At 42.0% G+C, this 25,993-nt stretch overlaps 1 protein-coding gene across 2 annotated transcripts in view; it reads right to left on the reverse strand.

Moving 5' to 3' along the window:
• Window positions 1-13,111: 13,111 nt before the first annotated feature.
• The window catches only part of SNAP25 (synaptosome associated protein 25), a 62,008-nt gene continuing 49,126 nt past the window's right edge, over window positions 13,112-25,993 (reverse strand). Inside the window, exons 5-8 of one of the 2 annotated variants that reach the window (XM_048296228.1) lie at window positions 25,013-25,130; window positions 20,871-20,996; window positions 18,607-18,751; window positions 13,112-14,429 (exon numbers count right to left, since the gene is read on the reverse strand). In XM_048296228.1, coding sequence (XP_048152185.1) covers window positions 14,361-14,429; window positions 18,607-18,751; window positions 20,871-20,996; window positions 25,013-25,130 — 458 coding nt within the window. In that variant the 3' untranslated portion in view covers window positions 13,112-14,360. Of the gene's footprint in view, window positions 14,430-18,606; window positions 18,752-20,870; window positions 20,997-24,757; window positions 24,876-25,012; window positions 25,131-25,993 lie in introns of both variants that reach the window. The other variant, XM_048296227.1, reaches the window with a different exon arrangement.

Raw genomic sequence — 25,993 nt, forward strand, 5'->3', positions numbered from 1 at the left:
AGTGAGGCATAAGGAGCACGTCCTCTTTCCCCACTGATGTGTAGTGAGACACAGCACTGCCACATCTATTTGCGCTGTAGCTGCTCTGGGGTTTTTAATTCTTTTTATTTTTTCCACTTCACACTTTCCAAACTTGCCATGTCCATCCCAGCTTGAGGAATTGGACAAACCACTTTTTTCCTCTCCATGGGCAGTGAGTCCAATTCTTCCTGGAAGTGTGAGCCATAGGAAGCCTGAGGAACAGGCTGTTCTCCTCTGCTGTAGTGTTACATAAATACCGGGCTCCTGAGACCTCTGCCATCTCTGCAGTGAGAGGACCAGCTGACTGACACACAGCCAAAGCAGGAACTGGATTGTGTGGGGGGGTGACTGAGGACTCTGCTGTTCTGGAGGGGATGGCAAATGCCGTTGTTACCCTGATGCTCTCAGACAAGAGCTCTGTTTTTCTTAGGGCCTCAGCAAATAACAGGCGCGTAGTCTTTCACGTTTTCTTCTGGACATGAGGAGATTAAAAACAGAACAAGGAAGAAAAACAGGCAGATCTCAGTAGCTGTCCAATGTCAATCCTTGCTGCTTTTCCACATCATCTCTGTGGCAAGGGAGAAAGCAAAACACAAGTACTCAAATCTGCACTGGATTTTAAGTCTCCTCTTTCTTTTGAGGGAGAAGTTGCTAGTTGTTTAAGGCAAAAATGGGTCATGTAGCTGCTGCATCTTAAAAATAAAATCTTTGGCAGACTTCCCCGCCTGCAATGTAGTGTGCTGAATTTCAATGAAAATCACCCAAATGTACAGAGCTCATAGGCAGCTCCAAATGCTGCAATAGAAAATGCTGCAGCACACATTTCCCGGCAACTTCCGTGCCATTTGATTTGCTTGTTCATAAATCTTTTCTCAATCAAAGTACTATTATTTTTTGCAGACAAATATCTAGATTCTGAACTAAGCAGCATTCATAATACTCTATTTCATCTTCCATGCTCATACAGGGGATGTTGGTTTCTTTGAAAATATAAAATGCATTTTTCTGAAAGCAGTGAATTTGAAAGGCAAAAACCAAATCCAAAACCTAACGTTTAGAAGGGGTAGAAAAACTTTGTCACAATTTATTGATACAGACAGCTATGAAGTCTTTGTCTTGCTCAGGCTGTTGAGCATTTTCCTTTGGATCTTGTTTTGTTTTTTTGCAGTGCTTGTGTCAAAATTGTCAAAGATGTGTGATAGCAGTATAGGATTATTGGATTATTGCTGTTAACCAGGAGGCTGTTAAGCAGCTGCTGTGTTGATGCTGGCATTCTTTTCCCTGCTGGTTGGCCATTAGTTTATTGCTGCCATGTTACACTTCTAACATAGTATGGTGGAAAGTAATGGGTATAAACTCACGGCAGAGCGTGTGTGATCATGTCTAAACCATCAGCCAGGCTGGGATGAAATCTCCAGAGCTTCTTGTGGATATCTCTATCAACATGAAGCGCAATGGAACAAAGAAAGCATTTGTTTCAATTCTATATTCTTCTGAACAGCCTCAGAAAACAAAAGACTTGCAGCAGCAGTAAATTGTATAATCCCAAAGAACAGAATGTGTGCATATGGCTGGCAGTGGAGTCTCAAGTCTATGTACCTCTTCTAGTGACTGAATGTAAGTGCTGAAAGAGCAGGTAGAAGTTTGATTCTGGTGTGATCAGTAATTGAATTTCCTAGTGGAGGGTGCACATCCTTTCACAGAGAGGAATCTCTCCAGAAAGGCTAAAACCACTTCTGTACATTCCCCTAAAGCCCTGCCACTTGTGTCTGGCAAACACACAGCAAGTTCTTACTTTTCCTGCCACTGGATAGTGCAGGAGCTTCACAGAAGATGAAGATGGGTGTGTGTCTTCTTTCCTCTGACAGTCCATTAACGTATGCTCAGTTTTGTGTCTTAACCTAAACCTAGGCAGTGGCAGACCAAAAGTACACGCTTTACAAGAACTGGTGGCTGTGCTTTGGCAGGATCATTTGTGAGATTGCTCAGGAATGGAAATCTCAGTAGTGGTCAGAAACTGGGGAGGTCCCTGTGACCAGTCCATCTACCAAAACTGGAAGTAGAAGGAAAGGGGTCTTCTCTGACTGCTCAAGTCATATGATTTTTACCTGTCTGTACAGAGTGTCTGTCTGCCTTTTCCATTTTACCAAGTCACTGCAGACAAATTATTAATTGTGTATTTTTACATCAATTAGCACTTGCTCGTGTGAAGTTTGCCTATGGAAAGAAATGTCTGATATCACTGGGCTCTGGTTCATATTATCCAAAATTAGCATTTTCCTGTGTAGTATCTAAAGGGGATGTTGACCACATTTCAATCTAAATTAATCTCATTTATATTTGTTTTGAAAACATTAGATGTCCTGTCTTTCCTTCTTCCCAAAGGTTAATTTTCCCATATTTATCCTTGCTGGCTTGTGACTGTCTCTGTGCTAGTTGTTTAATTGGCAGCTGGGTTCATTTAAGTTGATAGAAGACCAAACTCTGAAGGGAAGCATGTTATCAAAATGCAGAGGCTAATCCTATCAGGTGAAAGCATTTTTGTTTAAATGGAAAATGATTAGACTGTATCTTCAGTATCTCTTCAGGAGTGGCTGTAGCTGATTGCTGTTCCTGGAGGCTCATATGGTATTTCCTGAGTCATGTAACTGTGAATGGAGAGGCAGAGGAGAAATGGTTTCCCCTAATTGTAAGTGGGGAACTCGGTCTTGCTTCCCATGCTGGAATCACTGTAGTGTTGTTTTCAAATATCACTGCAAAAGCAGTAGGACACAGTGCATTTTGGGAAATAAATGAAATTCCCTCCCCCCCCCTCCCCCCCCCTTTTTATCCTTCCCTAACTGAATCCACTCTGTTTTATTCCTGGCTGTGCCTGCAGCTGAAGTCATGTGGCCATACATCTGCTTTACACTAACAGGCCCATTTTACATAATTCATTATGTGCAATCACAATGCCCTGCTGCTAATCCGGGCTAATCCACCACTTTCCTGAAGAGCTGCATTAACAAGTGTTGATTCAGCCTTTCCAGCTCAGCCCTGGACAGCTCTGGATCCGCTGGACACTGCCCGGAGCTCGCAGGAGGTCAGGCTGGGGAGTGCAGAGCCACAGCCACCAGTCCCCACCTCTCCCTGGTGTATGCAGCCCCCCAGGGCTGGAAGCCCTGGACATGCTCCTCATCCCTCTGTCAGGGCAGGCTCCAGCAGCTCAAGGAGATGAGGTGCCTGGGAGAGCTGGCACTGACAGCCAGGAGCTGATGTGCCAAGACAGGCAGAGCCCCTGGTCTGCATCAGTGACTTCCGAAACAAATCCTGACGAGCATGTCTCTGGGGGAGTGCAGGCTGTGGTGCCTGCTGTGTCCTCGTGTCCCTGCACAGCCAAATCCAAGGCCCACCCAGAGCTCCTGCTTGTTTCCCTGATTACAGTAACTTCTGCAAATTGGAAACGTATAGTTTAGGGGCAGGGGGGTGAAAGGTGAGGGAATTTTTGTTCACTTTTGGAGGTTTTTTATACCTGTGCTGTCAGGAGATGCCTCCTGGCACCTGGACAAAGGGAGCTCTCCTAAGTAGCAGTGGACACCTGAACAGCTCCTGGAGCTGAGGCCTCAGCTGTACTCCCACAGTAACTCTTGAATTTCCAGCTACGGCTTCAGAGACTCTTCTTTTGCTATTACAGACAGGTCTTAGCACCTCTTCCTTGAAAATTACAGACTTGAAGGTGTTTTCTTTCCTAATTTCCCCCTAAGTCCTTATTCCTCACTGAATTTTTCTTTTCTACCTGTCCCTGCTTTCCTGGTATAGACTACATCCTGGCCCTGCCTGAGAAAAAAAAAAAAAAGAAAGAAAAGAAATTTATTACTTTTAACTTTTCTGTTTTGGCAAATACAAACATTTTAGGTCTGATTTTTGTCTTGAGACTGCTCTGATGGAGATGATGGTGCTGTGAGCATAGTGAGGCACTGGAACATTTTCCCCAGTGAGGCTATGGATGCCCTATCCCTGGAAGTGTTAAAGGCTGGATGGGGCTCTCAGCACCCTGGAAGGTTTCCCTGCCCATGGTAGGGAAGTTGGGATGAGATGATTTTAAGGCGTCTTCCAACCCAAACCATTCAGTGATCTTATGTCCCCAGAGTCAAGAGAGCACAGCCTGGCATAAAGCTGTGCCGTGGATAAGGATGTGCAGAAGCTATCCCGGCCCTACTCTGTCTGCTGTAGGAGCAGCTCCAGGTCAATTTAGGGCATTTTTGATTAGGATTTGGCTCAGAGCCATATGGATCTCCAGAAGGTATTCCTTGTCGAAGCACCGAAGTCCTTTGGAGCAGAACTAGATGCAATATCCCTAAATATTTTCTCCGTGTTGCTGTTAATTATCCTTACATCCACATGGTTGTGAGATGCTGCAGCATGTGGGGGTCAACATCAGAAACACATTGACAGCCAGACAGTCTGCTGCCACTTAAAATACACTGATTTTATTGGGGATGCTTGAGATGGGGAGGAATATTTTTTCCCCTTCTGAAGTATTTGTTCAAAGAGCAGCAACAACAACAACCCAAGCCACAAGCTGTGGAAGCATGACTTCATCTTCCCGGCTTTCTCCACGCTGTGCTGGGCAGAGGAGCAGCAAAGGCATTTGCAGATGCACAAACACACTTTTGGGACTTCTCCCTGTGGGAAACCATTGCTTCACAGAGGGGTGATTTAAACAGCTGTAGTTTGTCTTGACAGCATATTTTCTGTACTCTGAGCTGCAAAACAACCTCTTTGCTAAAGTTACTCTGCACTATGTGCCTTTGCAGGTGTTGGCTCTGTCTCTAAAGAGGCAGAGATAACTAAAAATTGAGGGACACTGTGAAAAATAAAATATTTTTTCCTGCCCAAAATCCCAAAATTTGAAGTTGAAAGAAAAGTTTAATTCACTTAGAAAATAAAATTTACAGGAGATAAAATTTACAAGGGGAAAAAATCCCACAACAGTATTTGATCCAGAAATGCTAGGGTTTTGTTGCATAGAAGTTGCTGTCTAGGTCTTTTTGGCACACACACTGGATTGGGGCTGTGTTGGACTCCTGGTTTTAGAAGGGTTTTGTTTGGTTGCTTGCTTGCTTTTATTCCTCATTCCTCATTCCATCATCACCACTGCATTCCCACACTCTGTTTCCCCTCTTCTCTCCCTGAGGATAAGCCTTTTTTTATCCCACAGAACTTCCTATTATTTATGACTACACCAATATGGCATTAAATCCCCTGTCAGCATTGAAATTCAGCTCAGACAAAAGAACAAGAACCAGGGGGGGTACTTTTAAGTTTTGAAATTACTAGTCTTTGTTTCAGGCTTGTCTAAATAAACTGTTCAGTTTGGGTTTTGTTTGTTTTAATAGAACAATGAAAATTCTTCATGGGGAAATACTTCTTTCAAGAAGACAAATAGCTGAAAGGAATTAATTTCTTTAGTGTAAAAATAGATTTAATGTGGCTGGTCATTCAAGTAAGTAGAAAGAGACTTTCTATAAAGTACCACCCCTGGTGAGGGGATAGAAGTATCTACAAGGATATCAAGGATTTTCTGTAAGAGATGGGCCAAGCTCAAAGACTATACCAGACCCAAGAGATTTGGAGTTTTTGTATTGTCACTTCAGTGTTCAGTTCAGGCTGAAGTTCTGCCAGCCACATCTTAGTGAAAAGATGGACAGGGCTTGTTTAGAGCTATCCCTTCCTCACCTGGCCTTCTGCCTTTTGGTTTTTTTGCCTTGCCTCAGTCATTACCATTCCCCATGTTTGTGTAACTCACTGGCAGCAAGTCACTCTCTGTGTGTATCCCTCAACCACTTGTAAATTTCCATCATATCTAATTCTTGTAACCTGCGTGATGCGTTGACTTTGTGTGCTTTGGGAGTCACAACTTCATAAAAAGCTGATTGTATCACAGTGTTATACAACACATTAAGTAGATTCCTAATCCTAGAGAGTTTTCCCAGGACACTGACAGTTATTCAGAATATATTTTTTTAAAAGATGCTGGTGTGGACCTGCACCCTCTTTTCTTTTCAGATTAATTTTGCTGTTACCTGTACACTGCATTGGCTGAAGTCGTGTGTCCTAATTAGTGGATTGAGTAATCCAATTTCCGCTTTAATATTGGAATTTCAAATTTAATATTGAAATTTCAAATTTAATATTGAAACTACCTAGTTGGCTGTGCTAGATCAGTTTTAAATACTTGTCCAGCAGTCCCTGTGAGAAGACTTGTGAAATAAAGGAGAACAAATAGTCTTCTTAACGTTCTGTCACAATTTCACAAAACCCATAGAATCTCTAATACCATCACCCTCATCTTACACCTTCTGTACATTAAAAAGCTTTTCTGTATTTCAAAGGTCTTGTGGAAATAACTTTGCAATTGTATTCAGGTAATTCCTACACCTCATGGTATTCACAGCTTCAGGAGCTTATCTTAGGCAAGACCTATAGAACTGAACATTTCCAAGCTGTGCTTTACAGGGACCAGCAAGAGACAGAGTACACCTCAAATATTTTACAGTGGCTGAAATCCCACTCATCATTTCTCAGGTTTTCCTTAGTATTTTATCAGACTTGAACTCCAAATGACTAATAACATGCTTAGTTGTTTTGGACAGTTAAACAAGGGATGAAAATCAAAGCCGGTATGCAGCAATGATATATTTTTATGTATGTCACTCCTTTAACAATGAGCTCCATTCTCAGCAGCCATTCTCACTTTAAAACTCTGCGGAAACATTGTGTGTGTGTGTGTGTGTTTGACCATAAATAGCAGGTGGATTTTGTTTGGCGTAGGATGACTTGTACTACTGCAGAGTCTCGAGACAGCCACGAAAAAAGAACTGCGTTCACTCAGGCTTCTGCCCTGTCAACACATTTGCCGGCCAGACTCAACTAAGATGAACCTTTATCGTTAAGAGACGGATGAAAGAAGATATTCCTGTGCCACTTCAGTTTCTCCCCCTGATGTAAGGATATTGACTTGTGAGCAGATGTGCCTACACACAGTTCCTTTTCCCCAACTGCATCTTTGCCTGTTGCTTGCTCAGGCTGAAGCTCGTGGGGCAGTGATGGGTTGTACGTGCCTGGACCAGCAGGATGCTGACCTCAGGAGGAGCCTGGAGGTGCTGCTGTGACACAGGCGCTGCTGCGCAGAGCATTTGATGGGCAGGGAGAACATCTGGCTGGCACCTCATGCTTAACAAGTCAGGCCCTTCCCTGCAATAAACTGCTACTGACTGAAGTTGAATTAAGACTTTTTAGTTCCCCTGCTTCGCTTTAAACACGCGTATTTTAAAGGGAGTCAGAAGCAAATATTTTGAATATGTTATCAAGATACTTTGGTTGAGTTTTCTCCCCTCCCCCAGATTGCTTTTCTTGCTTTATTTTTAACATTGAGCATAATCAGAAGTAATTAGAGAGTTATGTCATAATACAGTAATCTGCAATCTATAGGTCTCCAACTGAGTATCAGCTGAGGCCCTGATCTTACTCAAGTCTTTGCTCACTAAAGTAATTAGACATGACCTTCTGGTTGGTGGTGTCCCTGGCCATGGCAGGGGGATTGGAACTCGACGATATTTAAGGTCCCTTCCAACCCAAACCATTCTATGGTTCTGTGTTTACAGTGGTCTCTGCTATCCAGTCCTTGCTGTCTGTTCTCTCTCTGTGCCTTTAAATGAGGTCACTGCAAGCAGAGCAATGTCCCAGGGCTGTGCCTTGGGTTCTCTCTGCATCCTCGCAGCCACCGCAGCCACCGCAGCCACTCTGCTTTGCAGCATGTGTTTTACTGTATCCATTTTCAGCTTGGATTTCTTCTCCTCTGCACCCTCCTCCAGCCCCAGCCCTTTCCTCTTCTCCAGCTGTCTGACTTACCAGTGCTTCTGGTGGGTGTTTAGGGGTTTAAAACTTAATTATACATTAGTTGGAGGGCAAATAGACTTTCTTTTTAACCTCAAGGCCCAGAAAGTCAATTAATACGGGTTGACTTCTGAGGGTAAGGCTGTAAGGGTTGCCTGAAAAAAGCAGCAGTTCATTAAATGTTATGTTTCTGGTTAATTTCTCCTCATACTCTAATTTAATCCAAGAAACAGAAAAGTGCAGTAGGCACTGAAGATGCGGCTTAAGATAAAGGCTTAAGGCTAAATGTCAGAATGATAGCTACTGTTTCTTCAAAATTAACTTTTCAGCATGTGTTTTTATGGAGTTTGTAAACTGACTCTAAAGCAACCCAGGCTTTTGGGATCCTGTCATCAGCTGGATTTACTATTGTTGATGTGGTAAGGTCCAGGAATCCTGTACAGAGAAGTTAAAATAGGTAAGGTTTCTTAAAAACATTTTGCTCAAGTTTGTGTCCTGTTGGTTTTGATACCTAAAGATCCCCTTAGTGCAGTGGGATTTGTGCATTTGTGCAGCTTTGGAAGTCTCATCAACCCCCCATGAAAGTGGAAATGAACTGTTTTGTTCCTTCTAATGAACTTCTGATCAGAATTTGGATAGAAAACCTACTGTGTTGTAAGTAGAACTTAACTGTATTTAAGGTAGCATTTAGCAAATTAACTTAGGACTGCCTATAGCAAAGTTTACTAAATAATTTCTGATACAGTATTTTTTTTATGCCAACTTGAGGTGTTCTGCATTTAGATTAAATAAACCCAGCACTGGATAGTTATCCTAGGTGGGAGTGAGGGAAATCTACTTCCTCTACCTGCTTTTTAAAAGCACAGGTTTTAAAAGCTTCAGTAAAATAGAATTTTAAAAAAGGCAAAAAAAACCAAAACCAACCAACCAAAAAAACCACAAAACCCTAAGGAGAGGAAACAAACAAACCAACCAAAAACTGAGGTCTTGGTAGTTTTAATGAATGAAATTTGTGGAAGAAGGGCAAGTGAGTTGTTTTGCCTCTGTTAGGAAAGATTCTCCAGCTGTCTCATGGAGAAACACTACTTGTGCTGTGGAACAGAGACATGAAATTTAGCAGCTGAAGGGGCTCTCATTTCTTGCCCTTCTGTGAAATACCTTCCCAGTGCTTGCCTGTCTGTGCTCAGCTATCCAAACATCTCTGTTTGCATCAGCCTGTGGAAACCTTTTAGACTTTTTTGGATAGATTGTCTAAAATACTCCTCTGGCAGAATGCATTTTCTGGCTTCTTGGACTGTTGGGGCTGAGCCAAGACTTCCTTGCAGGTGTCCTCCAGCATGACGCTGGCATGGTGTTTGGCTGTGGAGTGAAAAGCCAGAGGCTGTTTGTTTCTTTGGAGCTTCTCCTGATGAAGTCATGAAGGAGAGAGCCTGACTGAAAGCCCAAGGGTAAAAAACATGCAGGGGGAGGGACGAGAAGTGAGCAGAATGAGGGACAGCAGTGGAGGCAGGTGAATTCAGCACCGGAAGAACAGTAAGGGAACAAGCAGCTGAGTGGGTGCTGGGAGTGAAGGAGGGAGTGGGGACAGCCAAGAGAAGCCAGGGAAGATGGACAGAGGTGTGGGGTGCACTGGAGCAGAAGCAGCGTGGAGGGAGCTGTGGTCTGGAAGGTGTGGAGCAAAGGCAGTGCAAGGCTGGAACTCAGCCATGAACGACTGCCCACAGCACTGTGTTTTGGCAAGGCAAGGATGGCTTGATCCCCCAGCCACCACTTTTCCCATTCAGCAAGGAGCTGGGAAGCCCACCAGGCAAATGAGCCCCCCTCCATCTGCTACCCACTGCTTGACCAAATTGGTTACCCATTATGTGCAGAATTTGCATGGGCAGTAGTGATCTTGGAATAGATCCCAATTGTGTGGGAATCAGCATGGTCCCACATAATGGTTTATTTTGATTTCCCTCATCACCATCTTGTAGGGTTTGGTTGGGTTTGATTTTTTTTTTTTTTTTTGGATGTTTCCTTTTATTGAAGGGGGAGAGGGTATTTTTTATTTACAAAATAACATTCAAAACTGTTTGGTACTTTACAACACAAACATAATCCCTCTTAATACTGTTTCAGAGGGATCCAACACTGGCAGAGTAAATCATCTGGAACCTGCCCCCCCCAACCCCATCCAACCAGCCCAACGCCCTAATTTCTCAGCAGGGTTTCTCTCCTCTGCCTGCATTTTGTGTAGCTGTTTGCAGGTTTAAAAATACTCTGTGTTCCACTAACTTCCAAACAAACTGTCCTCTTTCTAGAAAGGCAACTAAATGGCTCAGCAGACAGCAGTCACATCCTACACACCTACGCCCACAGGCACACACAGCAGCCGTGCACATACTTAAGCTGTCTCTAACACACATAATTTTCCATATTATCAAGTACGTATCTCTTCCCTTTTCAATGCCTTTAAAATAAAAGAGTTATATGTGCACATGCACACAAAGGAGGAGGAGGAAAATAAAATGTCTGTGGATTGGTTCATCTGCTTCCAGATGCCTTAAATATAAGTCTTTGGTGATCTCTGCATGTTCAGGTCCAGATCCAAAGCCTGTGGAGGTTAGCAGTTAGTGTGGCACACAGAATATTTTGGAGAATAATTATCATCTGTATTTCTAGATATAAAGTATATCTGTAATAAGTGTGTCACATGGCACAGGCATCTCTCTCAGGGGGCACTTTACAGTTTGCTGTGCAGACTCTGGCATATTTAGTTTTCTTCAGAAATGAAGGGTGCATTTAGTGCATGTAAGCGAATAAAATTTACTTTTCCTAAAAACAAATTAAAATCAAGCTTCATGGATTTTTTTTTTAGTTATAATTTTCTGTTATATGCAGTAATATCACCAAATCTTCAGTAATAATAATCGGTTATATATCACTTTAACTTTGCATCAAATCCATTCACTTTTCGTAACACATGCTCTGTCAAACCACAACATGCTGAGTGTTATCCAGTTTCTTTTCTTGCATTTGTGTCAATCCAGAAAGCTGTAACACACTCTCTTGAGTTCAAAAGTTCTGTGTTTGTCCTAAGGTTGGGAACCATTAACATCCTAAAAGTGTTAAGGTTTCTTAGAGGTAACCTGCTTTGATTTTTACTTACCTTTTTCAATATTCTTTCTTAGTTTCTCCCCGCTGAAATCAGGTCAGATATTTGATGAAGGTTATTTTTTTCTTTTTTCATGAGTATTACACTAGTTATGAATTTTGTTCTGTTGAGGAATAACATTCAAATATCCTTCCTTGGGGTTACTTTTATATTGCCATTTCTCACCTAGGCTAGGAAAGGAGGAGAATGCATGAAATGAAAGAAGTTATTAATTGTGGATTTTTAGAGCTCAACAGACATTGTCCTTTTTGTTCAATGTTTCCAGCTGAGTGGTTTATTCAGCTATGCCCTTTGTGAATATTAAAAAACCTTTTCTGTGTAACCACCTCAAACCAATACCAACATGAGGATTTGCCATCCTACAAACCGTTGGTGAAATTGCATTAAAAGTCTAGAAATAAGTGATATTTTATCGAACTTTGTGTCTTCCAATATGGCCTCTTTATCTCAGGGGAGTTTTAATTCCAGCTGCTTGGTGTGTCCCATTCCCTCTAGTGAGCCTTGCCCTCAAGCAGGTAACTCTGCACTGTGCTTGTGCAGCCTCAGAGAGAGGCTGCAGTGTATCAGGGACCCAGGAGCCAACCAGAGGGAGAAAGGGGGCAAAAAGGGAAATGCTGCATTTGAGGCAGTGTTCTGGTTAAAGCATCTGGGGTTTCCCCCTTTTGAGTCAGCTGCTACCTCAGGGATTTGGGGTGCACACAACTCAACAAACAAAATCAGATTGTTGTAATGACAAACTGCAGGAGATCGAGGCTTTCCTTGCATTATTTCAAGAATAATTAATCCTAGAAAAGTCAATTTCAAAAATATCAGAGAAATGCAATATATTAAACATATTTACTGAAGTAATTTTCAGCCAGCTCATTGAAGACCCTGCATGCAGTGGAGGAGGACACAAAGACAGCTGCAATAAAACATTTCAAAATTTCTGTCCTTTAAGCTTCCCACTTGGCAAAACGTTCCAATAGTTTGGGTTTTGATCTTTGTTCAAGACAAAAACAGATGTCAAAACATGTTCCTTCACAGCAACAGTTATATTTTTGATCAGCTTTAATGGCTTTTGGAAGTATGAGTTTCTTCAGATAGAGTGCATTGTTGTCAAATACAAAAAATAATACCTCCATTAATATCTTCATTCCTTTCTTATATATTTCTCCCCTTTGCAAATATCCTTGCATTTGTATGTTCCCATCATGATGCGTTTTCCAATATGATTATTGCCCTCCCCCAGTAGGCTTTGACATTGCAGAATGATTGTGCTGTCACAAATACTGGAATGCCCGAACAGACACGATTGGAAATGGTCAGCAGATTAAAAGTGTTTGCTTGAAGTTTATTCTTTGGTTTGAAGTAGTGGGGGGAAATATTTGCATAAATGAATTTTTAATAGATGCCAAAAATAAAAAGCTGCTAAAGAAAATGTAGCTTGTCTGCATTATCATGCAATTTTAATTATGCAAGCATATATGTTCTTTGTGTATTTTGACTTACGGCCATGTGAGACACATGAGTGAACTGTCACTCATGCAGAATTAATTCTAATTTGTCCATATAGGGGAAAAAACCCTGGGAAAACATGATAACACTTTTCATTGGCAGCAAACCCTAGTTGTTGTTAAGTCATTTGAGAAAATCATTGTTAGCAGACTATCCAAATTCTGTAGGTCAAAGCCTTCTTAAAAAGAGATGTATTAGCACATGACTAAATCCACTACAGGAATGGATTTTATCTACTAAGGAACTGTACCTTTCTGTACCATAATGTTTATTTCAATTTTTCTTTCCCTTGAACAAGAGAAAAATATTTTGATTCAGTGTTTGGCAATTCAAGCCAGGTTATTGAAAATAATAGTCACTTGGAATGTACCAAGTGCTATTTTTAGTGTAGTTACTTTTCTACAGTATTGCAAACCAAAATCTTTAGTTTCCCACTGAATACAATACAAAAGTAGTTTGTAAAGAGTCTTTAGACTTTGCACTTCTTGTCCCAGGTAAGTGGCAAATAAGTAGTTGTCACTGACATGTAGGGCAACAAATGGATAAAGCAAGCATGGATTCTGAGATCTATAATTTTTAATAATCTTTAAACTAGCTACAAAATGTCAATCACTTCACAAACTGACAGGAGACATAAGGAATTTTCATATTACATGCTGTAAATGATATTTATCTCACAGTTTATCTAGAGTTCATTCATTTAGGTTTTTTAATTATTTTTTAATTGTCAGCTACTAAACATCTCAGCGATTTGGTGTGCATAGCTCTAGGTAAGCAACAGAGAACTGTACCGATAACAAACCACATGGGGATAGCGACTAGTAAGAGAGAGCCTTATAAAAATTACATTTCTTTGCACCAGTTCATATGGTAGTTGTTTCCTCCAAAAGATAGTCTTCAAAAGCAGCAGACAAACCCAATATATTACACTTATTTCTTTTTGTCTTTGACATATTTTCAGCCAAGCTTTTATTTTGCTGGCAATGGCTAAATGGTGAGTGCCAAATCCCTCTTTTTTTCATAATTAAAAAAAATGATCATGATTAATAACTATATATATATCAACAAGAAAAAAGTGGCACAACTGCAAACTTGCTGGTATAACATAGTCCCAAAAGAGTCCGAATACTGAGCATGCTTTTGTTGTCATCGTTGGTGTGCTACTGCCATGGGAAAATTCTTGTTTAAGTAGGAGTCTAAAAGTCTATTTATTCCTCATGCATAAATGCATAAATCACATCACTTTTTAGTGCAATGCTTGTTATAGTAATATAATTCCACATTGTCTAATCATGAAATCATAACAACAGATAATGGCAATGAAGAACTGAAGACAGCAGGTTTAAGTGCTTAAACATCATGATACCCAAAGACAGGAGCATGGCAGTAGCTCTGTGGAATGTCACAGTTTTACAAGAACAATACTGTATATTTAAAGGTTAACAGCACGTTTAGCATTCCAACAGTGTTGTCATTCAGCAAACATCATTAAAAAAACAAAAAAATGAGGAGAGGGAAAAAAAAGGAAAGGAATCCAAAATGGAAACAAGGAAAGGAAAAACCCCAAAAAACATCATAGTGAGCTATAGCCATCAAATCAGCACTATGTACAACCTTTGGAAAGAAAGATATCTAGAAAAAAATAATTACAAGTATCATTTTTGGAAAGCTGACAAACTACACAGGACAACATTTACAATGGGGCTGATATGTGCATGTGTGCAAACCTAGTAGATAAATACCATGATAAAAGCATGAAGGTGCTGCCCTGCTGGACAGCATTAAAAGGAAATGCACTTCTCTGCATTTAACCGCTGCCCAGCATCTTTGTTGCACGCTGGTTGGCTTCATCAATCCTGGTTTTGTTGGAATCAGCCTGGGGAAACACAAAGGAAAGAAAGATGAGTACAGGGAAGAAAGAGAGTATGAGAGAGAAAAGGAGTACAGGGAAGAAAGACAATTCTTTGTGGGTACCTCCATAATTTTGGCTAGGTTACGGAAAAATGAAGCTTGAAAATACTGGAGAGCTGCTTTTTATAGTGGCATTAGGGACTCAAAAGGAGATTTACTGGTTTCGTGACACTTCATGTAGCCTTTGAGCAGAGCTTTTCTGTTTATGATCAGCTCCGCTGAACTCCTGTAAATGCTGTGCCAGATCTGTAGCTGGTGCTGATAATAGCACTGGTGGTACTGATGGTAATGGATGACAGCATGAGAACTGGTGGTGTGCATCTGCATTTTGCTGGGGAAAAGCTTCAGAGCCCTCTAAGATTCAGTGGACCTGGACTCTGGTCTAATTTAGATCATCAGGCACCAGTCAAAACTAAAATTTTGGTCAGTGTAGAGATTTGCTGGAGCAGAGAAGCTGGATCATCTGATGTAGGAAATGCTGCCAAAGATAAATTTCTTTGAAAAGATCAGCCTGAATATCTTTGGTCTACATGTGAAAGGAAAGGAATATGTGGGAATGATGCCAGTACTCCACAGTTCACCAATGTAGTTGCAAGACAGAGTAGCCTCTTTCCTTGGGCAGCAGCATAAACAGGAGTTAAGGAAAGGCCGGGATTCTACTGTGATTTGAAGCAATCAGACTGGAATTTAGTCCTGCACAGACTGAGCCATTAACTGCACTGTTTTCCCTGGGATAACACCTGTCGTGATTATTAAATGCCATTAATAAAATGGCACCACTTGGGAGGTTTGGGAGTTCTCTCTGAGTGGGAAGATGCTGCGACCATGACTTTCTGTAGCTCTGCTGAAGTTAGTTTTGGAGACTGAAGACACTGTTTTAGCTGACAAAAACTGGCAAAGCTCCACTCCACCCCACGTTGCCATGCCGACTTATTCTAGCAGAGGCACTAGATAGGAAATGGTTTCAATTTTTAAAATCAGACCTGTGGGAAAGGTGAGAATTGTGTTGCTGCTTTAAAAGCATGGGCCCCAATAGCAAACTCTTTCTGTGGTTTGATGGCTCCATTTTGTTAGCTTTGATGATTGTTCCCACATCTCTGCTGTGTATCCAAATTGTACAGATTTATTTTAAATCTCCAATTTGCAAAGACAGAATGGTGAAGCAACTTTCCCACATGCATTTAAAAATCCTTTAAAAATGTTTATACTGATGTGCAATAAATCATTCTGAAATATCATGGGCTTTTCTCCATAATTGTTTTGGAAAATGCTATATAGATGTGCATTTTTAGTGCAGCAGCATGTGCCAGCTCCTCAACAAAGGTAAATCAACAAAACTACTCATTGCAAGCCACAGTCCCTTATTTTAGCCATGAGTTTGACCTTCTCTACCACAATTTTGTGTGCTTTTGCCAAAAAGTTACCTGAAAAGTTAATGGGTTTGGAAGCAGTTACCTTTGTCATGAAATGCATGAATATTCACTGAACAGTGACAAAATATCATGTTCCTAATGATGTTTAGACCTTAGTATCTGGTGAATGACATTGCATTGAAGGCAGTGAGAGTCTTGTGCTGACCTTCCCACTTAAGACAGAGTGCTTTGAGCCGTTCCTACTTTCCTCCCAGCCTCTCGTTTATGATAGATTTTAGGGCCAGGCTCTTCTGGTGATGATCTCTGTGCCATTTGACCTACTCATCCTATCCTCATTTTGGTTTTTGTCCCTTTCTCTCTGATCTGAGGAAAGGATAAATAAAGCCTTTTATTCATTGCTGTCCTGATTACTGTGCATAGGTCAGATTACATCACTGCACTATGAGATTGCTCTGGTTTGGGTGCATGCATCTAGTTTAAGGTAAATCCTTTAGGAGCATTTGTGATGCACTCTGGGGTACTTTGGGTTAGCTTTGTGATGTACCCCAGCTTTCACAAACTGTGCCAGCCAAGAGTCTTTCTAATGATCATAACTGACCCAAAGCACAGTGCCCCAGCTGGTCAGGAGAACAGGCCTGGCAATGCTGTCAGGGGAATGAGGGTCTGTTGGCATATTTCATTGCAGACTGGATGTGCGTGCAGTTGTGGTTTCCCTATTATCTAGCTAACCATCATTTCTGACTTTTATAGAGGGTTTTATTAATACATTGTGTTCTTTTCCTAGTACCTCATTACTGTGTGTCTTTACTCTGGGAAATTTGGCTTATTTTTCACTAAGACTGAAGACTGTCTTATTTTTGTGCTGCTCTCATGACAACTCCTCTGTGTACAATGCAAATCCATCTTTCACAAATGTGTCACTGTTCCTTAGCCAAGGGCCCTGGGTGGTTTTATGAATCCCATTCACTGCCAATGTTATTTTGCCATTGCTGTACAAAATGCCAAGGTCTGTAAGAAGACCATGTAGACTTGGAAGGCTGGTCCCTTAGCTCACTGCTCTCAGCATGCATTGCCTAGAGGTTTGGCCCATGTGCTTTATGTGCACAGAGGGCCTGGTCAATGTTTTCAAAATCCAGATGTTTGCAAGCCTGAGCTGGTAGGAGAACAGTGACTTGTTGGGCTTGCTGTATTTTGGGATAGGATCCTGCAGGCACAGGTAGGATGCCACTGATTTCCATCCACAGGGCACATCTCCTGCCACTGTGACATGAACAGGGGAGGTGGGAACACAATAGTGCACATCCTCATCGCTTTGGGAAAATAATGTATATAATAGGCTTCTTGTTTAAAGGTACTTATGGTGTAGGCTGTATAAACTCCCAGTCCCTTCTCGCAGTATAGAGAGATGTGCTGCTTTCTAGTTCTTTTCATATGGATAGCAGCAGTAAATCCTTCCCCTGATGCTCCTAGTTTTCCCAGAAATATGAAACGGTGCAGAATGGCATCCCAGTAATACTGTGCATTTTCCAATACAGTCAAACACATGCAGCTTTATAAAACAAGACTTTTGACCAATGCAAAGCCATGTGCTCTGCAGTGCCAGGTGATGGCCTCTCTGTCAGGGATGATCTTCCCACCTTTCAGACAATGTGTACTTCACCCAGTTCTCTCTGGAATCCACCTCCAATAAGGAAAGCTCTTGGAGTGAATCCCTCAGTGCAGTATTTTCCTTAACTCTTTTAACTAGGCTCTGATATAGTTAACTGACGTGAAAAACAGGGACGGACATCCTGCTTGTGTGCGGAGGCTTGCATGTGTAAGAAGGCTCAAGAGCACCAGCTCTACCACTTGAGGTCAGAATTAACTCTAAACACCATGTCTAAGTCCTTGGGTTACACCCTCAGGTTGTGTAAATCTCAGCGGAAGTGCAGAGTTGTGTTGATTTTACACCAGATGAAGATCTAGCCTCTTATGTCACTTCAGCCTGGCTCTGCCTGTGCCTGGAGCTCTGCCAGTACCAATGCAGATGGCTTGCAGATCTTGGGATCTAAGGATGGCAGTGAGCTCCGAGCCGGGCTTGGAGGGGGCTGCTCTCTGCTTCAGAAATCTGCAGTGCAGGTCTGGCACAGGAATGCCGTTTTAGGTGGTGATTTTGCAGAACTAATGCTGAGCTTTTTTTATTCCGCTGGGGCCATGCAGGGCCCAATTATGCATAAATAACTATATATACATATATACATAAACACACACCCTCCCCCAAGAGAACAGGTAGATCTCTGTCCTAATGTTGTTTTAAGCAGCACAACAAAACTGGCTGCACTGTTACCATATGGCAAAGTTTTGCTTAATAAATCCCCATCCTCTTTTGGGGACTGGTCCTCCAAGCAGGTGATCTAATCCTGAGCTGCTCATGAAGTTTCAGAGGAAGGAAAAGCCCAGGAGGGTTTAAAACTTTCCAGGAAGTTCCAGGGCAGTCAGATCCATGCCCCACAGTTCCGCATAGCTCAGGACACTTGTCCTTTTTCAGAGCAATTGCAGAAGGAGCCTTGATGTCAGCCAAGGGGTCCCCTTGCAGTTGTGTGGCAAACTCAACAGCTTGGGTTCAACCCCACCTGCACTGGAGGCTACTGCAGATTCACAGCAGTGAGCTCTGCTTTGGCCCAAGGATTCGGAGGGAGGAGAGAGGAGCTATTTCTGTCCCTTGTCCTCTCCAAGCAGAAAGGAAAACACAGACCCTTTCGGGGTCTTCTTCGAAATGGCAGCTCTTACCTTCTCCATGATCCTGTCAATCTGGCGGTTCTGTGTGTCGATCTCGTTGCCCATGTCCAAGGCCATGTGACGTAAGTTGCCAATGATGCCGCTGACCTGCTCGAGGTTCTCATCCATTTCATTTTCCCGGGCATCATTTGTTACCCTGGGAGCAAAACACCAATTCTTTAAAGCAGAGACAGGAGATTTCCCCCTGAAACCGTGATTCACTCGAAACCTCCACTGCATCCTCTGTCACTTGTCACCTGAGGAGCAGGTTGCTGTGCTCAGCTTTGAAGAAAAGGGATTAATGAGTTGATAACCTGAAAAATGTTACGTGCTTATTTTTTGCATTTTGGGCTCAGTTATCTGGGTTATCAGTGCTCTGTTTGTACTGCTCATGTCTGCTGTTACTGAGTGTTGCTGTCTGAGCTGGCAGTATGTACCACATCCTGCACCTCTCTGCAGTGATCATCCTTCCCAAAGAAAGACTGAAAGGGTGCTCCATTTGGATCTGTGTGTGGTTAGTATTCATGGGAAGTGCTGGAAGGTGGTGGAATTACAGCTATAGTAGCTCCCCTCCTTGAACTGCAGATAGTTAATGAATACTGTGCAGTCCTTGTATGCTTGGGGCTCACAGAGATATCGGGGAAGAGGTGCTTCAGCTGTGAAAATCCTGACCTAACATCCTATTTAATTAACTGTATTTCTGGTGAAAGACAGAACCAGCTTCTCTCAGATTTACTGGCTTCAGTAAAGATCATTCATCTCTCATTCTTAGCACCATCTTTTGCAGTTGCTTGCTCTTTGGAAGAAAAAGCTTGTGCTTGAGCCAAGGCCCAGATCAACTCTCCAATGACTGAAGAGGCAGGTGGTGACTGATGCTGGGAAAAGCAAACTCTATGGATCCCACTCAGAAAATTCCTACTTTGAGCCTCTTACACAATTTGTGTTCATGTAGGTGCCCAAGGGGTGCTCCCGGTTATTTGCAGAACAGTTATGGTGTAGCATAACTTCCTTCATTGCTATTCTGTTATCATGCCCCAGCCTTCATTTTGGTGGGGCTGCCATCCAGAAATAAAAAAAAAAAAGTGAATGGCAGACCCATCAAACTTAAATGGCAACTCCATCCCACGCTCCAGATTGTATGACAGCATTGTTTCTATCACACTGACTTCCCTTTATCACAGCAGCCAAAAAAATAAGTGGATAATAGTTTTTGGAAAGATAATTACTTATTAATCTAGTGTCCTTAATCTTCAGAGATCAAAGCTTTGCCTACTGGTATGCTGTTATCCATGCTGATAGCATTGTCATCTAAATACATGCCCCATAAGCACTGTAATCAGTAGGTGCTTTGTGCTGGGTCCCTATGTGATGTGGGAAGTTTGCAGTGCGGTTGCCATTAATATAGCTGTGTGCATCAGACTGGCTTTCATTTGAGAGCCCAGGCATTCCCACTGTTTCTCCATAGCTGTGGCTTCCCAGCAGCTGAGGAATGGGGCATCATTCCCCATGCAGTGAGGTTTTGAAAATACTCATGAGCAGGGGAGGGATGCACCTCTAGTTTAAAGCATTTTTCAAGTTCTGCGCTTGGCTCTAAGCTTTGGCAGGAAGCCTGAGGCTTTTTTGTTGTTGCAAAGAAGGGAAGGGCTGCTTGATGCTTTGGTACATCTTCTGGCAAGGATGGATAACGGGCACTACATGCCTTGAGACATAATGGCAATAAGCTAGTATTTATCTGACACTTCATTTCTAAGGCGTTTGACAACTGTCATTAGTGAGACCCATAATAAGGCCTCCAGGAAAAGTGTTCACACTGGGAGCTGGAGTGCAGAGGACAGTGCTGGCTGGCCATGGCTGTCTGCACCCTCACGGTGCTACTGTGAAATAAATAAATAGACATTATTTCTAGTTTATTATTGCCCAAATCTGGGCAGTCTCAAAGAGGAAGGTTGGGGGTTGTGTTTTCAAGCATCTTCTGGTTCTCAGGGCCAAGACCCTTACTTCCAGGATTTCCAGCAAGGTAACCATTCTTTTCACTAGAGCTCAGGTGACCCTCAGGGCCAGGAGAAGTCACTAGATGCAGCAAACCTTTAGGACGTGTCTTAATCACCATCAGCCTGAATCTGAGTACCGCTTGGTGGAAAACCCTGGCTCCATCACATTACCCGGCACCTCTGAAGGAGTTAATGAGCACCACAGAACTCATGACCATATGGAAGAAATCTAAATATATCAGTGACAAGGAGAACAGAGAGAAAACAGTGGATAAAAAGGCTCACCTGCGGATAAAGCCACCACTGATGGCCATCTGCTCCCGTTCATCTACGACACGTGCAGGCTGGCTGGCTACAACACCATCCTGATTATTGCCCCAGGCCTTTTTGTAAGCATCGCTTGATTTAAGCCTATGCGAAAAAGATGATGAGTAAAAAAGCATCGAGTGCACAAGGACAAATGCAAAACTCTTTACCTCTCCAAGCTAAAAGCTGAATCAAGCAAATGAATTTTCAGATAGAGGGTCATTGGTTGTATACCGATATATCATAACCCTGAATAAAAGGAGGGGGTGGGTTTTTGTTCATTTTTTATTTTACTGCCACAACAGTGATGGTCAGAGGTTTAGTTTCCAATAGGGTGAATTGCAATTGTCAGGTCTACAACACTGCACACAGGTTTTTGGATGTTGACTTAGTTTCCAGAAAGAAGGAAAATTTAAAAAAAAAAAAAAAGAAAAAAGAAAAAAGAAGAGAAGAAATACAGATAAGTAGAAAACATTGTTTCATTTCAGTGACACATATGTTTTGACATCAAACACAGAGAACGTACTGGCAGACAGACATAAAAACAGAACTGCCAAGTATAGTGTGTACATCACATCACAGCAACACACCCTCTTAGAGAAAAATGGATTTGGCTGGAATTTAACATTTTACCATGCAGAATATTTGGCTTCTGTTGATATTTTTTCAATATGTATGTGGCATAATAGGCATTTAAAGCCACTGATCTTTCCCAAGGTGATTTGGGGATGATTTTATCATAGGGTTCATTAGATTTTTCAAATAATATATCGGTACTTGAAAATAGTAATCATACATCGACAGTTGATGTACAAACCTTTGTCCACAGAGACAAAAAGTAAAATAGGCAGAAGTGAAATGAGTGCAGGAGAAAATAAAAGATACGAGCAATCTAGCATCAGAAAGGGAAATTTTTCTACATTTTTCTTCATGCACCAGCTACAGGCATGAATAAGAAGTAAAGCATTCTCACTAGCACAGTTGCCCCAATAGTTCATCATACCCTTAATGCATCAGCAGTAACAGCCTTCACAATAAGCAAGACACAGGCAAAAATGGATCATCACCTCCTTCAGGAGTTTTAAACCACAGGACTTCAAAAACAGCCTAGCAACTTGTTATATTTGTATTTTGTGGCAGTCACATTAGCTTTCAGAGAGCCATTTTTAACTGAGCTGCCACGGATAGAAAATTAAAATCCAGGCACCCCTAGAGTGGCAGACTGACGTGCAGCCTATTTAGGGCTGCTGTCATTGGGGTCACCAGGCAAGACTGAACATTTTAACAGGGGAATGTGAGGGTTTGGGGTCCACAGGTATAAGTTCGTGATTTTATTCTGGAAATGGGGCAGCTTCCAACAAAACCACAGGGAACTGCAAATATCTCTGGTTTTGCTGTTCCGTGGTCAGCTCCAATCAGTCCTATAAACAGCCCTGTGGCTTGGATTTTGGGGGAGGAACTGAAGGTGCTTCTGGGGGATTTGGGAAAGGACATGGCAAACCCATTTCTGGTGTTGTGTTCTCTCCATGCCCCCTGAAGCAGCTCAGTTTTAAATGAGCCTGAAGATGTGTTGTATGCTCCAATACAGAATTAAAATGCAGATTAAAAGAGGATCTTTCCTATTCATCTGTTTTGTTGCTTATTTCCTATTAAAGTTTGTGAAGACTTAAAAAGATTATGGTTGGCTTGTTTAATTTTAGTTCTCTGAAGCTATACATCAGCTTTGGCATTTCTAGAAACGAGTGGAAGTAATTCTCTTGCTGCAGATACATTTACAGGGTTTTGCCTGTTCTTTAGACCTGTGCAACTTTGGCAGTGAGATAGTCTCTGTGTTTAAGGTAAATGACTTTATACACCCAGAATCTGATCTCTTGTTTTCTTGTGGACTTCCAATTAAAGTCAACAGACAGAGTCTGAATCTGCTCATGGTCAATAGCAATTGTCCTTTTGAATGCAACCCGGTCAAAGTTCCATGCCGTGGGCATTTTGGGTCTCCTAAGAATGTAGGATCAAGCTTTACATATTTTTAGGCCTCACAGAACTGTACTTTCACTATATATCAGGGTAGAGTTACATGTGAAATGTTAATCTTTTTTAAATATATGCCATTAATCTCCCACCAGCCAGAAGAGCATTAAGGGATCATGGTGATTCTGATGCCCAGAACTGTATGGATTTCTCTCCCACACTCCACTCCTCAGAACATCATCTTATCTGTACCAGTGGAGTCCTGGCTTAGTGACTCAGGGAACAGCCTCTGAAAGCATCGTTCATCCATACTCTGAGCACTGGTTAGCAATGCTGACCTATGAAATCTGTCTGCAGACTGATAGGGTCACAATGCCTTAGAGAAGGGAAGAGACACCTTTACAAATTAATGCCCCCTACAGCAGCTGCAGAACCGTTCTGTTCTTGCAGCATGACGCTGCAGTCATAGCAAAGTGGCAAATGTTTTAGTGCCACATGCCAGGTGCTAATCCCATCCCTGTCACATGTCTGGCTGTCAGTTCTGAGTTTTACAGCTTGCACAGTGTGGGAGATGTAAAGTTTCTGCTGTATTCATACCTGCAGCTCTTGTGCACCAGCTCCTCTGGTGCAGGGCAGCAGGGCTAAAGCCTGTCAGAGCTCATACCACTTGCAAAAGGGGTTTATGCAGCTCTTCCCATTCCTCCTGCCCTCTCTCCCATTGCTCTTCAAGGCAGTAATAATTCTGGGCAAAATGTTTACCCGAAAAAAGTATTCAGGGCTTGGTACAAAGAAGCAAAATAGATTTTTAAAAAAAAAAAAAAACCTGAGGCAGTATCTGCATTGTGTCCCAAGGGAATTAACTTCAAAATAAATGTGACTGATAAGGCAAAACCCCAGTCCTGACGTTCTGATTTTTCACAAAATACCCCCTGAACTCTATGACACCTCTCTTTCCTTTGGTCTTGATAACCAGGGTAGGACCTGGCTTTGGCTGTGAACAAAGTTCACCCAGAAAGGGAGTTTAATACTACAGCAACACTATTCTCTGTTTTGTTTCCTGCACAGTCTCTGGCCAACCATTTAGGAATGTTTTCACTGCAACCTGGCTTCATGACTACTCACTGCATGCTGGATTTGCCATTCCTCAAGGACTTGGGATTGGTCCACTTTGTCCCCGATTTCCTACACCCACATAACCGCACATCACATTTTCATTTGGCATTTAAAACAAGCTTTGCATTACTTGGAGGACGGTTTCGTTCAAGTGTGATGGCATGCAAGCAAATTTGATTTCAACATTTCTGCTTAGTGTACGTGCTACCCAAACAAGACAAATTTGGCATGTTGAGGTTTTCTCAAATTTGTTGCCTGTGGCAAGACGAAAACCATTTCAAGTTGGCTTCCAATTATGAAATGTCACATCTCTTTCAAGATATCAACGAGGACTATTTCTGTTGAACAACAAAAAAAGGTGTGACTTTCATTCACAATTTTGAGCAATGTTTAGTATGACCTCTTCTGCATTTTTCAGCTCTTTTCTTTATGAAACTTGTTTGTGAAAATACATTTCAAAATTTAGGGTGTCCAGGAATAAGGTAGCCCCAGAGTTTTTTTTCACTGGAAAATGGAACCACTCAGTACACTTTGTGTAAAATGTTGAAACTTTTACCATTAAAAGGTGTTGACAGTGAAGCTCTCACTGCAGTATGCCTGAATTTAATGCATCTACAGTAATTCCCAGTCAGTTGTCTATGCTATGAGATGAATGCATTTGAACCAGAATCGTTCTTTCTGCATGCCACATGCTCATCCTGTCCATGTGCCTAGCAAGGATGAGCTTCACAAGGCCTTTGGGATCAGCCTTAAGTGCTCAAAGAGATGAGGCAGGCAGCACCTACTTGTTACATGGACAGACACAAAGACCACAGAATTTTCCTAGGTCCGTCAAATTCTTTTCTGCTTCTTTCATGTCCTTATTGATTTGGTCCATTCCCTCTTCGATGCGTTCCAGTTGTTCTGATTAAACACAAGTATTTTATCCCCACAGAATGAAGCAGATGGAAAAGGACAAAGAAAAAAAAGACAAAAACTTCAGACATTCACTGTGACAAAAAACTGGACACCACATAGCAGAGCCGGTACCCAGTACCTACTTGTTACAAGGACATATGAAAAGGCCACAGCATTTCCCTAAATCTTTTAAATTTTTCTCGGCCTCCTTCATGTCTTGGTTGATATGGTTCATGCCTTCTTCAACACGATCGAGTTGTTCTGGTCAGGACAAAGGGATGACAGTGTGGAATGAATTGTATTTTTGTTTGTTTGATTTTGTCTTCAACAGAACATGAAAAATGACCATGTAGAACTGAGTTAATAATGACATTACAATGCATTAATCTGAGCTGATGCATTGCTGAAAGGATGTATGCTGCATTGGATGCTGAAGGTTTTTTTTACTAGTATGGGAAGAGTAAAACAAAGGAGGAATTTATTTGAAATATATTAATATAAACAAGACATAATGATGTAGAAAGGAAGGGTTATAAAGTTCAAGGTCCAGAAACATAATACAATACATCAACTTACTATGACACAGTGACATCCAGGAGAAAGGAAGAGTTATTATTTTGCATTTATGTATGTTAATATTAGAGAAAATATGTCGTTCCATGGAAAACACTTCAGTTACTTACGCTTACAAATGCCTTGGAATTAGGTGGATTTGGGCAGCACAATTGCTTTGATTAGTGAGTGAGAGAGCTGCTAGTTAATGGCACCAGAAATGGAGTGAGCTGTTAAGGGCTTGTATCCAGGTACCCTTTTCTCCCAGAGGCTGAGGAAACTGAGACCTGCCACTTTGACTGGCGTTGGATATTGATCTCTAATCTGAGTGTGGCCTCAGGGCTGGTTTTCTTCCTGGTGTGGGTGCTGCAAATCAGGAGTAACCTCAGTGAACATGGAACAACTGAAACCACTCCAGGAGCCTGATGCTCTCCGGGAGAGGGTCATCAGCTGTGATGTTCCTTGTCTCTGGCCCCAAGGGACCTTATGGAAACAGCCATTGAGTGAAGACTCGTGTTTTCAGTGGGGTCACTTCTGCTTTGCTCCAGGGCAAGTTAAGAAGCACCAGGCCC

This window comes from Corvus hawaiiensis, chromosome 3 (genome assembly GCF_020740725.1).
Source record: "Corvus hawaiiensis isolate bCorHaw1 chromosome 3, bCorHaw1.pri.cur, whole genome shotgun sequence".
Lineage (NCBI taxonomy): Eukaryota > Metazoa > Chordata > Aves > Passeriformes > Corvidae > Corvus > Corvus hawaiiensis.